The sequence below is a fragment of the Lutjanus erythropterus genome, chromosome 12, assembly GCF_056507025.1.
Source record: "Lutjanus erythropterus isolate fLutEry1 chromosome 12, fLutEry1.hap2, whole genome shotgun sequence".
NCBI lineage: Eukaryota > Metazoa > Chordata > Actinopteri > Lutjaniformes > Lutjanidae > Lutjanus > Lutjanus erythropterus.
In genome coordinates, this window is record NC_139328.1 from 12,481,414 (window position 1) to 12,498,943 (window position 17,530).

Sequence of the window (17,530 nt, forward strand, 5' to 3'; positions counted from 1 at the left end):
TAAGCAATGTGCTGCTGTGGACAGGATCAGCAGGAAAACATTTTATCCACCTTAAAAAGTTCCACCTAAAACAAATTAGACCAAAGTATTTTCATTGTCAGACAGCCATTTCTGACAAGTAAGTGCATTATTTATGACAAATATCACTTTTTCCAAACCAACCGGACTCCATTAGCAAAAACTTGACTTCAGTGAATCCAAATTAACCTTTTAAAACACCAAGGTCACACAAGCACACACAAGCAAATTGACATATTGAGACAGTGGTAGACCAGCAACTCCCGTGTTCTGCAAGGTAAAATTCGTGATTCCGTCAATGGAGTTTGGTTGGTTTGGAGAGTGATATTTGGCTTATATAACAGCAATTTCCCATTGGAAAAGGTTGCCTGGTAGCAAAGCTAAGTGGTGGAAATATTATAAATACAGTGTAACTTAAAACTAATATTGATTTTTTTGTAGGCGGCTAAAATTTGATTTGTTTTGCTAGTTCCTACACTGGTCCTGCTGCCTCTCCAAACTGGGGACATGGCAACCGCCAACTACTGTAGGTAATACACTGACTATAGTATATAAGTTACTCATAAAACGACACTTCAAAAATCCAAACTATCCTTTTCAGGTATTTGCATCTTAAGCACAATATTACATTTTTTCATTAATATATATTCTATAAATAAACCAAAACCCTGCACACCTGATTGTGCTGAGCAGATTCAACATTTCACTTGTTAGAAAACTGAGACCAGAATGTCCACAAAGTTTTTTAAAATACATTTTTGCCTTTTCTTTGTGCCTAGTTATGTTTCTCTGTATCTGCTTCATCATTATTCTGGTGAGCAGTCCCACGTTTGAAAGAGAAAAAAGAAAATCATTTGAATTCCGGGGACCCAGAGGAGAGTGAGCAAAACCCAGAGGTAAGATCCAAGCTCGCTCTCCGTGCCCTTCCGTTGGCTGCCTACCTGGTAAACATCTCCACAAGCTCCTTGCTTTCAAAACACGTCAACCGGTGCCTATGTACTTTAGACTGGCCGGCCAAGCAGGAATTGAGACTTTATTTGTTTTTTACTTTTTCCTGTCTCTCTTCCGAGCCACCGCACATAACCTGTCTGGCATTAATGATGTTGTTAATAAAATGCGGCTGGTCTGTGGGTGGATTTGCCTGGCAGGCCTGGTGCCTGTCCTTCTCAGAGATAAGCCCACTGCTGGCCTTATCTACCTCCCACAGCCCCACCCAGCAGTGCCGTGCACTGGACACACAACCAGTCAACTCATCACTGGCTAATTACCACCTCTGACTGCCTTACAAAGCAGGCCTGGACTCACATCGCTGCTGCTGCAAAGATTGACTCTCCGCTACCTTTACTGTCTCTCTCTCCATGTCTTTGTCTTTTTCTACCCATCCCCCTTTTCCTCTCAACTTCCCCATTCTTCTGCTGTCCTGTGTTAATACATTTTATTCGTCTCTCTATTATCTGCTCTATTGCATTTTTCTAAGCCAACAGGCTATTTTAAATATATCCACTATGTGGGGCTGCCCCCTAATAAGAAGAGTCTTAGTCGTCCAAGTCTTCATTTGTTCCACAGAAAAAAACGCCTCACACTCCATTAGACAGCTGTGCCTCACCGTTGAGCAAGGACTGTTGCAATATGAACCTTTTTTCTGGTAACACTGGCACACCGCTGCTAACTGTGCTGTAGCTGCCATTAGCTAGTTTGCTAGTTAGCTTATTTAGCAGTCCTATTAGACTGGAACAAGGCTTCCGAGAACTACAGGGCCAATTTAATGCATACAGTGCCAAGGTGATTTACAGTGCCTCCAACGTCGACTCTGACTCCAGGCAAAACCAGAGACTTGGCAAATTGGGTCAAGAGGCGTGAAGAGGTTGAGAAGCGAGTTTGTAGCAAGTTAAGTTGTAAGCATACATCATCCATTGTGTTGACAGAGTCCACGAGTATTTGGTTTTGTGAAGCTGTAAGTTATTTATTTCCTTGTTTTGAACAAAGAGGCTATACTGTGTTAAATGTTCATTACCGCTTTTGCTGTTAGCATTTAACAGGCGGCTACCATCATGCCTCAAAAATGTGGAGCTGTATTAAATAGGATAAATCCCCATTTAATATACCGTCTGTGGCGGGAGCGAGTTGTTTACCCCCGCCTCCTCCTCCTCAGATTCAAAGCATGGGCAGGTTGCCTGTAGGCTGCAGCTACAGCGCAAAAGCGCAAGACAAGCGCAACATTATACTTCGACAATGACAAGCAATGACAAGTCCTCCACTGTAAATTGATTAGCTGTTTATAACTCTGTCAATCGTCTGTCAATGTAAAGCTGACCTCGTTATCCTGAGTACAAAACTGACTGCCTGCCTTACAGCCTGCAAGGCTCTGTTAACACATTGCTCAATTTAACTGTTAAAAACATCTACTTCTTCTAAAGATTATTAATGATTTTATTCGGACTCATAAACAGACACTTACTCATTCGGCAAACATTCAGCATTAATTTGAACTTTAACTAAAGGGAAAAAACAAAAACAAAAAACAGATGTTCCACACCGGAATGGAAATTTCAAAAAAGAAATTGCTGGCTGTAGCACTGTTGTCAGAGAAGCCAGTATTTAAATGTAGTATGTTTGCTTAATCTCTAATGATATACCATCGTTTTTTAATGATTTAGTGCAGTAAAGATATTACAGATTTCTACCTTAACTAACAACTACTAATCAACTTGGAAGGTCTATAGTCGGAGGTAGCGCTGCCTGTAAGTATTGTGTTTTATGGCAGTGTTTTCCAACTGTCACAAGAGTGGGGAATATGCAACAACTACATTGTGGGTGGTCAGGTAAATCCTGTGTCTACCTTCCAGCGTATGTCTATGCATTCTGAAAAGGACTAATGTCATTTATGTTACAGTTTCTCAGTGAGGGCTTTATGCCATTTGTGAGCCGGAGTCAGTTCAGTCTCATAGCTTCAGCAGGGCAGCCGAAGTCACTTGTGTTACAGAGGGAGGGAGCGGTTTCTTTTATTCAATTGTTTTCCACTTCCACGAGCGTGTGCCAAGGGGGAGGAAAGCGCCGGCTTAACACGCTCTGCAATTCAACACGGCCAGACGCAGTCCTATTAAGATTTAATGTGCCATTCTTCTGCTTGTGCCGCTGAAAAAGACTTGCAGGCTGAGGAAGAGAGTGAACAAAGAGCAGGCAGAGCCAGGGCCAGGGAGAGATGAAGAGAGCAAGAGAAACCGAGACAACCGCTCCACGGCCAGGTCTTTGTCACACGACTGAAGTCGGTAGTTTCAAAGGGATGCTACATAGTGGAGAGGGAAATAACAACAGTGTCGTTGATATAATGTTTGCACTCTGTGCATGTAGTTCTAGGTGAGTACATGAGATTATCTCTGTTTTGTCCACATGTCATCCCTGGCTATTGTGGCTACCTACTTAAGAAAGAGGTCAACTGGATGAAGTCGCAGCATGTGTTTAGCCTCTTGGGCGATGAATTATGTGTCGTCTAAAATGCAAAGTGCAAGCACGCAGGTGCTGTGAGGGAGCATGTGTGCGCGCGTGCGCGTTAATACGTGTCTGGGTGTGTGTGTGTGTGTTTGTGTGTGTGTTTGCATGCCTAAGCGGATGACTGATTGAGCAAGCAAATACATGAGAGACAGAGTGTGTTAGATAGAGGGGGTTGCAGTGCTGGCCATTGTCGTTTCTGCCTTGAACATACAAACATAAGCATAAAAACGCAGCCTCCTCCATTCTTATTTTGATTGTTTTCCTGCAGAAAAATGCAGCCCTAGTCTGACAAAGACCAATAAATACTTTATACAGTGCATAATGTGTGCTGTGTGAAGCACAAGGGAGAGAGAAAGAGGGCGTCCTCACGAGGGCATATGCTTTGAATTCCTAATGACACTCCTGTTAACGTTACTGGCACTGTCGCACAGAGAGGAAACGCACGGGGATGCTACGCCATGGAGTCAAACATCTACTTTAATACTCCCTTTCTTTTCCTGCCTCTCTACCTTTTCCTCCTTCTCCCATAGACTATCACGCAGAGTATAGCCCCCCCACGCAAACACACAGACACAGGAAAGACTCAAGCCCAATTCTGAGAGCTCACTCTAGCATGAGGTCTCTTTTCAGTGGCTGCGTTGTGCCAGAAGTAGCTATTCTCCCCTGACCGCCTCTCCTCCTTTTCAAAGCCTTGTAATCAGTGTGCTGCTCTTTGTACCAGGATGTCGCAAGACGCCCCGGCAAAAACACAGCAGAATTTCTGATGAACGGCAGTGGCTCAGAGTTCGGCTAATCAGGTCTTGCTCATGTCGCTTTCCTCTTATGTGAGCCCTTTTGAAGCAAATAAAGTCTTTGCAGTTTGGCACATTCTTCTTGGCAGCCACAAAGCAGCTGTTGGATCAATACACAAAGTTAGTTGAAAAAAAAAAGAAAAGAAAAAGAAGCCAGTACGACCAATAGCAGCCTGTTGGAAACAGTTAGTAGAAAACATGGCCTGCCAGGAGCCTGTTCATAGTTGAGGGTATTACTGAATGTTTCCATGCTGCTGACCCAACGACTTGATGTAAATTAATTCAAACACTTCAAACAAACATGCCGTGGTTAGGAAAGGAAGGGAGGAAACATATATCAGTGGGTTTAAAAAATTTGTCTGGTTCCCCGTCGCAAACAGAGACTTCATATTAGAAATTTGTCTAAACTATTCCTATCATATTACCACGCTCGGCATTGTGGGGGGATCTTATTGTTTTTCACAGAGTATTAATATTTCATTTGTATTTTTCTCATAAATCTGAAATGTATTTTATTGAAGCTGAGTGCATTTTGCTATGTCTACAGGGAAGAAGAAAGGGGAAATCTACATAATATAAATCCATATATGGCCCAGTTATCTCTCCCTCTTTCTCTGTTGCACCCTCTCTGATTGATTCCTTTATCTGAGGGAAGCAGAAGACATGCTCTGTTTGCTCGCACAGTGGCCGGCAGGAAAACAGAGAAAGACACTTATTAAAAAGGTCATCTCACAGAGGGTTAAAATAGCAGGGCACGGATCTCTCTAAGGGGAGCAGCCGTGCCCCTCCTCTAGTGAAGGACACAAGAAAAGGTGTTGCTCAAGGGAGCTGGACCCGTAATGAAAGAATGGCCACCAGGCTGACAGCCCATGTGTGCGCTGGGCTATTCAAATACCTTCAGAGACATGGAATCGGACGACTTGACAGCGAAAGGCTTTGTGAAAAATGCAATCTTCTGAATTAAACTCTGAGCTGGATGTGTTATTTTTATTTACAGTGTGGGCTAGCTAGTAAACACGAGTTGAAATGAGCAAGGAGCAAGGTTTGGCGAGCAGGTCTGAAGGCATGTTTCCTTGCCTACCGCTGCAATCTCATATCATATGAACATGTCTTGTGCCAACTGAGAACAAAAGTCAAACTACAGACAGTGTTTCTCTTTCTCTGTGAAGGATCGGTAACAATACAAGGCTGCACAGACAATACAGCGAGACAGTGAGACAAAGCATTTGTGAAGTGTTTTTGGAAAGGCCTATGGAATAGCAGTGCCTTCAGCCTCCTGTCTCCTCCCCAGGGCAGCCTAAAGCCCTGTCGGCAGGATGCTGATCCCCACACGGAAACCTGATCCGCAGCCATCCTGGAGCCGGAGGGGGGACGGGGGAGCGCTCTCCCCCCGTGGAGCCCCTCCACTTTCTGCTCCAGAGTTAAAGGGGTGCTCTGGGGGAACATTCCTCCAGCCCTGCCCCAGCCAGCCTCCACTCTCAACTCTCTGGAGGAGCATTCTTCCAGCCCTGCCCTAGCCTTCACTGGGATCTCCTGGGGAGCATTCCTGAAGCCCTGCCCCAGCCCAAGACGGGCTCCCCAGGGACGCATTCCTTCAGCACTCTCTCTGTTTCTCTCTTCCCCATCTCCCTCCTTCTCCCTCCTCGCTCCCTTTCTCAGACTCTCGCCTTCCTCCGCAGTCCAGCATTAGCGCGATCAATAGCACCGATCGCATCAGGGACACGAGGCAATCCATACCCATGCGCTCCCTTAGCGCACTGCAGTGGTCACGGCTTAAGTGCATGGAAAGGTGTTATACCTCTGCCAGACGGGGGGGAGACAATGGCCGCCATTGATCGCGGTGACATGTAACATCTTTCTCTTTCTCTCTGTCCATCGGGCGTGGTCGACATGCAGCTTTAGACTTGAGTTTTTCGTCTGTTTTGTCTCACTCCTGTTGTGAAACTAACATATAATGAGGCCCAGAATAAACAGGTGAGGCGGTGGGTGTATGTGGGCATGTCTGGTTCTGGTAATACACTGTATACGCTTACGGGACATCAGCTGGGAGGAAAAAGAGCTGAGTTCTGTCAGGGAACAGCAAGCAAATCTCCATATGTGGATTGGTTCCAGTCAAGCTCGACAATTTGTTTACCAAAAATAAAACATTTGAAATTGTAAAAATGGAGGGTTTAGCAGGTGCTGCTGGTTGATTAGAAAATGGTTCTAATAAAGGATCCATCTGTGAGTAGAGACTTGATGTAAGGCAGATTAATTGGTCATGGATGTCTACATAATGCCACATAGGAAATCTCCTCCCATATTCCAGCGAATACACAAACACACACACACACACGCACACACACATTTGAAGTACTTAGTATGCCATCTAGAAGTTTCTTTTCTCCCACTGTGTTTGAATACTAATAGAGTGTTTCTGCACAATCACAATACCCTAATGGCAATTAGATTCTTTTGTTTGGTTTCCACGGGGGCTCTTATCCAAACTGTGTTTTTTTTCATCATTGAGCAATTAAGAGTTATTTGTCCGTAAGATTGACATTTATAAAAGCCAGCCTTAATTATAGAAAGAATATGGCTGAGTCAGTCATGACCACATTACAATGGTGCCTGCCCCTGAATCAAATACTCTTATAACATTACTGACTTTTGCCTGAATATTACACCAAATATGTATAATTAAATGATCCTTGTATTCAAGCATCGCCCTATGTTTAAAATTATGTCCTTTGTGTTTTTATTTCCTAGGTTGCCCTGATGGAATTGGGTGTCATATTGAAAAAAGGATGACAGGAGGTTCTGCACTTAGTTTCCTTCAAACCAATGACTGCTTTTGTTGGATGACAGTAATGTGAAAGTGAACAGTACATTGATTTTCACACCTTTAGTCGACTGAGCGTCACTTTGAATTTGTGCACACATGAGCACACCAGAGGCACACATACATGTAAACAAGCACTGCCTGCACGTGCAAAGTCACTCTTACGGTGAACATGCATGCATTTCTGCTTAAATTAACACCAATGGGGGCATGACAGAATGCACGTATGCACGCTTATGTACACAGATACACACACACACACCAACAAACATTTGGTTTGGGAGACTGGCTTACAGTTAATGGAAAATCTTCGTAAAACTCGTGGGATATCTACCCTATAATTTGTGGTTTGCTGATTGTGGGTTGCAAAATATGAAATCAAACTGTGCTCGAGTGTAAACAGAATAGAGACTGCACTGGGTTTCTCTTGAACAGTGCTTTGAATTTACTTTGAAATGACAAACGGCAGCTTCTGTACTACATCAGAAACACATTCATTACATTTTAGCCTGTTCGTGTTTCGGTTTCTGGGGCCGTATTACAGAAATTTAAGTAGTGTTCGAAATACCTGGTGGGAATCAGGGGGGTCCCCCTACCTAGTGCTCTAATGTTATGCTTAAGACTCAACAGACTCAATACACAGTTTCAGACTGTATTTATAACCTAATATAACAATGAGGTCAAGGCAGAAAAAAAGCCACACTCAGCTGTGCAGGGTAACATCAGGTTTTCTAAACTATACAACATTTGGATTGTGGACCGTTTGCAGCAGTGCCACCCATGGAAGATGGTATTCAATGGCAATATAAGAGAAAACACCATTATATTTGTCTTTATTCATATTTTTAATTTGATTAATGAATACTGAACATAGTGTACTTTTATATTTCTATAATTCTATAATTATATTTTCAGTGACAATTGCAAGAGACAAATATTTTTATTTTTTTTTTCAGGGGTGTCTAATGTGTCAGTCAAGGGACTTGGACCCCTGACACCTCCAGTATTTCACACCATGGTCAAGATAGGAAGAGTATAAGATTTGGTATTACAGCAAATCCTAACTAACTTCAGGAATCCTTATTATCCCATCTAATCTCAGGTTTGGAAATCCCAAATGCTCAATTCAACATCACTTATCAACTTTTATGTCTGTTACCTAGCAACCAATACTACTTTTTTCATCTTGCTGAGCTTAACAACTTTGCAACCATTTTTTTTTTTTATAATTACAGTTTTTCCATCATTTAAACACACAAAAATGGAGCAAAAACAGTGATGGGCATTTAACTTCAAAACAGATGAGTTTGAGTTGCTGGCAACATCTGTAGAGGAATCTAAACATGCTCTTTTTTTTTCAGCGTCTCTGCTGTATTTGGCAGCCGTTGTGTAAAAGCACCAAAACAGCAGTCGTATAAACAAGTTAACTGTTGTTAGCTACTGTTAGCAAACATTATCATTAGCTACTGTTAGCAAACACTACCATTAGCTACTTTTTGAAAACACTACTATTAGCTACTGTTAGAAAACACTACTATTGGCTACTGTTAGAAAACACTACCATTAGCTACTTTTTGAAAACACTACTATTAGCTACTTTTAGAAAACACTACTATTGGCTACTGTTAGAAAACACTACCACTAGCTACTGTTTGAAAACACTACTATTAGCTAATGTTACTGCTACTGATAATCTTAAGAGTTATTCCTAAAGCTAGGATAGTTTAAGAAGAAGACAATGTTAGGATACTTGTGTAATACACATTTTCTATCTTAAGCTGGGATAGCAACATTAACTTATGAAGTTAAGATCTACAAGTTAGGAAGTTTCTATAATAGGGCCCCTGAACATTATAAGAAGAGGCGAGATCTGTGCCCAAAACATATTTGGAAATGTGTGTCAGAAGGCGTTTCTCAATGCGGGCCCATCAGGACGTGTAAAGGAGGACAGCAAGTCCAGGAGAAGCACATGGAAACCTTCAGTTCACATCATTAGTTCTGTCTGCCACCTTGTCAGGGTATTTATAGCCCTATTCATCCATCAACAGGTCAATGACACAGTCTGCCAATGGCATCCTTCTCTTTCAGTCCCACTATTACTACTGCAGCTAGCTAGCATTGGGACCAGCTGAGGGACTTTCCTGGAGCAAGGATCTGTTTCCAGTTGGTGGTCTGGTTACTGTGGGACCTCGTAGCTGCATTTTATACTCTAGTGAAATGTTACAATTAGTATAGTGCTGTATAAAACTGAAACAGGCAAGGACACAATGCACATACTATAAATATACACACTGTAGCCTACAGTGATCTGTTATGAGGACACATGGAGGCCTATTTGTATGTCACGTCTGTATATATTGATGTACAGCACACATAAATAACGTGTGTGAGGCCTGTGTGTGTCTGTTGTTGGATATCTACCAAGCAAACTGGTAGTCTGGTGTTGTGCTCCCCTCGGTGCAGTGTACTAACACACATAGTGTGGCATATTCTCTGGTGAAGACGTAGAGCGAGAGTGGGAGTGGGAGAAGAGCTGAGTGGCAGAGTGGAGGGGAGGCTCGGTGGGCTGAACGTTGTTTACCTGTCAGCTGGCATTGATTAATCTTGTGTTCGGTGAGATCGCTCAGCGACTCGAACACCTGCCGGCAGCTGTCGCAGCTGTGCAGCGCGGGCTCCTCGTCCTCCTCCTCTCCCTCCTCTCCTTCCTCTGGAGAGAGCAGCCTCTTCCTCAGACGCCCGGTCTCACCATCCTCCGCCGCCCTCTCGAGGGCGCACTCTGGATCTGCCGAGCCACAGGAAATGACAGCACCACATAGTCAGAGGGGTGACCCGCACAGTGAGGTACTACAGCTTCCTCTGGGTGACAATAAAATGGATTTCTAGACTCTGGATTTAATAAAAACAATAATAAAAGCTGTAATAAAAATGCAGGTTCAATTTGGGCCTCTGTAACTCAACCACTCATGCCATAACAGAAGTGTTGGGCAGGTGAGGGTGAGAGATATACAGGCACACACACAGACAAGGTGGCACAGTGCTCACACACACAAATCTAACACACACATACCCCCACACACACACCTCTGTTATTAGAAATGGTTTTACGTTGTGTTTGCCCTGCTTCACCCAAGCAAAACTTCAGTATATGAAACTAGACTGATGGGAATATGTGTAGTTAATAAATCCTGGATTGCAGTTTTGGCTCGACCAAAGAAATATGAAATTCCACCAGTGAGTGCTGAATTGCATCAGTCAGCGTCTATCCAAGGAGGAGACAGCCCTTGCCATATTATCCAGACATCTAGGCCAAAAGTGTGGATGTATGGAGCGTAGCACAGTAAGACACACAAAACTGAGATTGGTGTGTGTTAGGCTGTCGTCACGACACACTTCCCTAAATTATTCAGCCTTGCTCGCAGGCAGCCGCGGGTCGCGCACATCAATATTCTTCAATCCATCTGCAGTTTTGTCTCTTGTTGGCTTTGTGCTGCAGCAGTGCCAGGGGTGGGCGACTGACTACCCTGAACCCGGACGAGGAATCATCTTTCAAAATCTCAAGTTCTTCACATGATGCTAAAATATTCGGACAACAAATCAAACCGTGCATTGTTCACTCACAGCGAACTGTAAACATCTTCACTCAGAAGCGGAGTAGAGCGAATCTGGCTTGTAACGGCATCTTATAAATAGGCAGCATGGCCTGCAGCCCTCTTTCTCCCCTGCTGTGACCATTACACTTCACAATAAGACTGATTAAAAAGCCATACTTACAATCAAACAATCATGTCACCCTGGTTAAGGCTTTGTGGGGGAGAAGAGCCTTTGCACTTCACTGGCAGCCATTTTAAAACCCCACTGATGCAAGTGTTCCTCAGCTTGTCCTAAAACTCCGGAGGGGAACGTTAGGAGGAAGCCTGTTTTTTTCGCCTCGCACACAGTTAACACCGCCTGAGGACAAAGGAGTGTGTGGCACCGATGTGTGCAGGTGTGGGTGTATATATATACCGGGTGTACATACACACACGGGCGGCCATTTTAAGTCCTTCTTTCTGTAGGGTGCTCTGTGAAATTCCTTGAGGAAACGCGTTCCAGAACTCATCAAGGCCACCCAGGATTTTTCCTTTCCCCCTCTTGCGCCAAGTATTGATGTAACATCACACCCTCCATTGTCCTTCCCTCTTGGCGACTGAGGCTCTCGGAACATGCCCTCTAAAAATATCAGCACTGTGGTCCCTGGTGGGACCATGCAGAACAGAACAGAAGGTGTTTCAAGAAAATGAAAATCCCAACCCAATCCTCACAGATGCAGGCCTTTCTTGCTCTGGGGGAAACACTTCTGACTGAGGCCAAAAGCCACACAATATAGACTTATGATTCATCCACACACACAGAGACACAGAATTCACAATATGCACTGAAAATGTGAACACTTCATGTCTTTTTTTACAGGGTGCCTGTGGAGGAGGTTAAGACTTTGATTTCTTTTTTTCAGCGGCCTTTATGAATCATTAATTTTTCTAATATTACAGCTCAGCCCTGTCAGAGAAAACAACTGATGGCTACATTTAAGCATTTTATGTTTTAAAGGAGAAATATGTCATATATTTATTGTACTAAATCATCAAATGATGGTGATTAGAAAAGCATGATCCACTTTTTTTTCAGTTCCGATCTGATTCCAATACCTGAATTTGGATATCTGCCAATGCCAATACTATATCAATCCCAGGGTTGTTTGCATCCAGTCAGACTTTTCACCATATGGAAAGCTTGTTTAGTTTTCATGTTGACAAATTTTGCTCCAGGGAATTAGAATTGTGTGATAATGTCTCTCTGTCTCTCTGTCTCTCTGTCTAATGTCAGTGTGGGGGGGCTGTAGGGACTGCTGATAGTGCTGAGAGACAGACCTCATTATTCATCATGCATTGCTGGGTAGTTTGCTATTTTACGTTCCAAAATGCAAATTTTACTTTTTGTTAGTGTTTGTCACGTATTTTTTTGTACAGATTTGATGCAAACACTGCAGCTAGCATGTTCTCCTCTGAAATTTCCATTCCAGTTTTGGATGTCTCTCTTTTTGTTTGCTCATTTCAGGTTTATTAAAGTAAAAAAAAAATAAAATAAGAGCCGAATGTTCGCCAAATGAGAAAGTCTCAGAGTCGAAAGAAATCATTGATAAACTTTGAGAAGGAGTAGGTGTTTATAACAGTTAAACTGAGCATAACATTATAACATATGTTAAAGGAATCCATCAGACTGTAGGGCAGGCAGTCACTGGAGTATTTTTTTTTATCAATTTTTGATTTAATATTGAAATTGTGACGCTCCTACAGCACTGATTTTTTAATGATAGGGTGTTACATGTTGCTCCTTTAACTGAAATAAAGGACAGATCGCTAAATACAGAATGTGCAGGATTTTATTCTACTGTTCATATTGCGTTCATCTGCTCACATTGTTTCAAGGGCAGTAGATATAGGATTAATGACCAAAGGAAAAAATAATTCAAAGAAACCAAGAGATTAAAACCCAGAGAGCGTTATGCATGTGTAAGCTTGATTTTTCACCCCTCTGTTTTCTCTTGTTTCGAGTGACAACTTTGAGCTGTAACTTCCAGTGAATCCAAGCCGGGTCAGTGCTCTCGGTCGAGCTGAGTGACCTCCGGTGCACCACTGTGATGCGGCGCTGGAAGTGCAAACTGCTACATGTTTGGGGGGTGGCGGTTTGGGGAGGTGTGGGGGGTTGACACGGCAAGGTCACGTCCAACCCTGGGATTAAAGAACCACGTCAATACTGAGGTTCCTGTGCCTCTGGGCCTCATACAGTAATCCATCAGATCAGGACATCCTCTTCTACCAGTCTCTACAGGCCGGACAGCAGATCAATACCAGCATGCCTGGAAATCCTGACAATCACATGTGGAATATGGGGGGAAGACGCGTGGCATATTGAGAATTTTTCATCACGCCTAACGCGCTTGTTAATTTTTGTTAATCAGCTTGACAATGTCGGCGTAGAAGGTGAAGACAAGAGGGAAGCTGCATTGACTGCTGATCCATATTCTGATAAGGTCAGCTCGAAGCGAGATGATCGTAGCTCGCACTGAGAAATTATTCATACGGGGAATATAATGAAGATCTGACTGAAAGATTTTTAAAGATGAATTTTCAATCTTTATGGTACTAAAAGCACATTAGTACTGTGCTAATAAAAAGTGGGAATCTGAATGGTGATTGACATCTTTAGAGCCATGTAATATCTGTCCGAGTCTGAGTCCATTCATCATACACACTCTCTGTCTCTTATGGTGCCGAGTGACATTTATCATGCCACAACTTTCATCTTGTGAGTTGAAGAGTCCCCTGGACCCCCCACCCTTATATTATTGAATATTTCTGCTCTTAAATATTTATAACCTTTTAATTGATATTCTTTTCTCTGCTCCATTAGCCCCACCAGGGACCCGCGGTCCCTAGCAGGGAGGCCTACGCTCGTCCCCCCACTGTCTGGCCCACACACTGAGACAGGTGGAGACACTGACCATGGGGAGAGGAGGGAGGGCATGAATGTACATGCATACTCACAGGAAACAAAGCAAAGCTGTAAAGTGAAGAGTCTGGCCAAGTTCTAAAAATCATGAAGTTGTCAGCCCAGTAAATTATTTTGAATTAAATTATGTAATCAAAAATATGATAGAACCCAACTTTTCTTTTGAAATAATTCACACATGAACACAACATGTTTTTAAGATTCTCTTCCACTAAGCTGTATGAACCTTATACATTACTTTCATCTGGTGACAACAAACGATGTAAAAGTGTTGTGCTGCTAAATATAATAATAATGACTAGTCAGAATAATAACTATGTAGACGTTTAACCGGATCATTTTTCTCTGGTTGGAATAAAATATTTTGATTCTGTGTGTTTGTCCTGTGTGTGTGTGTGTGTGTGTGTGTGTGTGTGTGTGTGTGTGTGTGTGTGTGTGTGTGTGTGTGTGTGTGTGTGTGTCATTAGTTGGCCAGGTTTCACTCTCTACATCTTTGCAACTTTTAATCATCACAAATCTTCATTTTAGTTTTTCGCTATTTACTTTTTGAATAAAAAACATTTTTGTATCACTTTCCTCCTAGTGCACAACATGGGTAAAAAATGAGTCATTTCCTATGTTATTTCATGCACAGACATAAACCTACTTAACCAACTAGTTTCTGTGCCTAAACCACTCACATAAATAAAGATGGATGGCGCATCAACACTTCCTCCCACTGTATAAAAATAAACCCAAAATATCCTGGGGAAGAGCACTGCCATCTTGCACTGGTGACATCATTTAGAGTCAGAGTCTGCGCAGTAGTGATTGGGGTTGGAGATGCACTTTCAGCCAACCAACTCAATCGCAACGTGATGCCCCCTTTTTATAGCACCACTTTGATGTTTGGCCCATGTCCTATCTATCCAATTGGAGGGAGGGATTAATGACCTATCCTGCAGCCAGCCACCAGGGGGTGATTAAGATGTTTTGGCTTCACTTTTGGGGAGCTCTCATGTTGTCCATTTCTATGGACAACTCTCCAGGTCATTTTTGACCCATGTTGTACAGTGGAAGCTTGTGCATCTAAGAGCTTCAAGATGTAAGGACTGTCGAACACCTTGATGCTCATAAGGCTCGAAAAAAGAGTTGGTGGGCCATCCTGAAAATTGTATTAACAAGCACAACCACTTCCTCTTCTTCTTCTGTTATATTTACATCAGATAGGATGCTTCACAGCGGGCGAAAACACTTTGTGCATGTCAAAAAAGTTATGTTCTAATTAAATGCTTTGGGGCATCTAAACCACATCTTATCATTTCACCTTGTTTCGCATCCATGTAAACAGTTAAGTTGGATCTGATTGAAGAAATATTGTCCATGTAACCACAGCTAGTAGAATTTTGATCTAAAAAGTTAATTCTCACCATGAACCATGCTTTTAACCTCACTGGAGACTTTATGTCTAACCCTAAGATTAAATAAAATATCGAGTGCCTAAAACAAGAAAATGTTGTTGTTGGGTACAAAGCTTTTTTTTGAAATGCAACATGTGATGGATGTCAGTGTTTTAGACTGGGATTCATTCAAATACGGCCCCAAAACACTGAGCGCGTAAAGTGTAAAATCACTGAGGGCTATGTTCTTACTTGCCTGTAGATACAGTAAGTCTAGCTCCATCAGGGCTTAGCCTCAGTCTTTCTTTGTGCAATGAAAGACCTTGGTGTCGAAAACATCATTACCAGCTCACCCATCTCCTCATTTCCCCATCATTTCCCAGAGATCCTGATCCTATGATGCCCCCTCCCCTGCAACCCACCCTACAACCACCCACCCCCAAGTTCGAATTAAGAATTTATTTTAACCAGCGAGCAGCTTCTGTCGACACATGTCGGCGGGCCTGATCAAAGGTGAGTACGCTCCTTTATCAGAGTGAGGGAGGCTGTCAGAAATAGGAGGACATTAAGATTGAATAACCTTCACACGGTTGCCGGCACCTCATTATTTAAAAATCTAAAACTTTTGCCGAGCACCCGCCATATATAGGTCACACTACATTCTAATGCCACATGTGCCTCCGAGTGTATCCTCCTCTGTGTGGATGGGATTTGGGGCTCTCCACTTAGACCGTCACATCCACTGATCCCCCATCATTAAAGAATGTCATGATCCGACGACGAGGCTGTGAGCTTGACACTTGCCAGATTGTTAACGATCGTCAAGAATTTGCATGGGTGGCGGTGGTGGGGAGGGCTGTGGTGTCTGTGTTCATATGGTCGGTGCATGCAATTTGATTTATCTGCCTCAAGTCCCCCAGATTCATATTAGGGACTAATTGCTGTTTAATATTTTGATGCATGATGCATTGAAATTTGAAAGTAGATTAGCAAGAGGTGTTTGTCAAGAGCCATTTCTCTTAAAATGCTAAACACATTACAAGCTCAAAGTGAACTCCCACCTTGTTATATGTATGTTACAAAAAACATGCAGTATGTTTATGAAAATTTTATTATGCGTGCTGAGATAAAGATGAGAGTAGCACAGACAGAGAAAAGGGTGCCAAACAATTATAAGAGAACACTGAAGACAACACAGAGAAAGCACTGCATGAAGGGAACAGCATATGTAATCACAGGTATACAGACAGCATCAACTGCCATTAAAATCTCTGCATAAGTAAAAAAGAGTACATGTAAGTTGTAGCATGGCTAATGTTAGCTGAGTTAGCCTCTTCTGGTAACTTCAATACATCAATTGGTTCATCAATTGTGGCTCTTCATAGGTAGCCTTTTGTCAACATAGTGTAAATTAAAGACTTTTTTGGGGGGTGGTGTTTTACTTTTACAAAGGGGACAATATACCTTTGCTAATAATATGATGATTCATGTAATTTATGCATTAAAGTGTCTATGTATTTTGTTGAGTTGTGAACTTACATTATCCCAAATGTTTACAGCAATGTTCCAACGCAGAGGCAACAGTGTGTAAGCTAGTTGCTAGGGAGGAGGGTATGTCTGAGCTAATGTTTCAATAATATGTAACTAATTAGTTTATCATTATGTTTAAGTGCTGCCCAGTGATTTAGCAGGTTAGCTGCTCACATGATTGCACAGAGAATCATGGGTAGCCTTTTTCGTTTTGTTTTATTTTGCTGAAAATAGGTGATTTATCTTTGTAAATGATATGATAAATAGATGTTAAAGCTAACATTCCCACATTAAAATATGTGTTAGTTGTGTACGCAACTAACATTTGCCATGCTACAACTACTGGTGAGCTAAAATATATAATATTCCGCCCTTAAAGTGTCTACAAATGTTATTTGTTGAGTTGGGTTCTTACATTATCCCAAATATTTACAACAATGTTCACATGCTAGCTCTGGCTAGCTAGTTGCTAGGCGGTGTGGGGATTCTGTTCATATGGCCGATGCATGCAATTTGATTTATCTAGTCCCCAGTTTTCATATCAAGGACTAATTGCTGTGTTATATTTTGATGCACTTCAATTTGAAATTATATTAGCAGAGGTGTTTGTCAAGAGTTTTCTATTTGTCGTTTCTCTATGTTCTTCCCTATGTTGCAAAAAAAAAACAAAAAACATGCAGTATATTTATGAAAATTTTATGATGCATGCTGAGATAAGATGAGAGTAGCACAGACAGAGAAAAAGGTGCCAAACAATTACAGGAGAACACTGAAGACAACACAGAGAGAACACTACATGAAGGAAGCAACACATATAATCACAGGTATATATCAGACGGCATCATCCACCATTAAAATCTCTGCACCAAAAAAAGATGTGAGTGCACAAAGAAGAATGGAAATCAAAGCGGTTGAATGAGAAACAACATTTGAACATACCAAACGCTCTC

At 42.2% G+C, this 17,530-nt stretch overlaps 1 protein-coding gene across 5 annotated transcripts in view; it reads right to left on the reverse strand.

The window, feature by feature from the left end:
* LOC146317692 (zinc finger protein 521-like) overlaps positions 1-17,530 on the reverse strand; it is a 134,178-nt gene that overhangs the window by 103,015 nt on the left and 13,633 nt on the right. For 3 of the 5 annotated variants that reach the window (XM_084731802.1, XM_084731803.1, XM_084731801.1), the window contains exon 3: positions 9,704-9,904. The exons of the other annotated variants lie outside the window; for them this stretch is intronic. In XM_084731802.1, the coding sequence (XP_084587928.1) occupies positions 9,704-9,904 (201 nt within the window). The remainder of the gene's footprint in view (positions 1-9,703; positions 9,905-17,530) is intronic. 5 annotated transcript variants of the gene reach the window in all.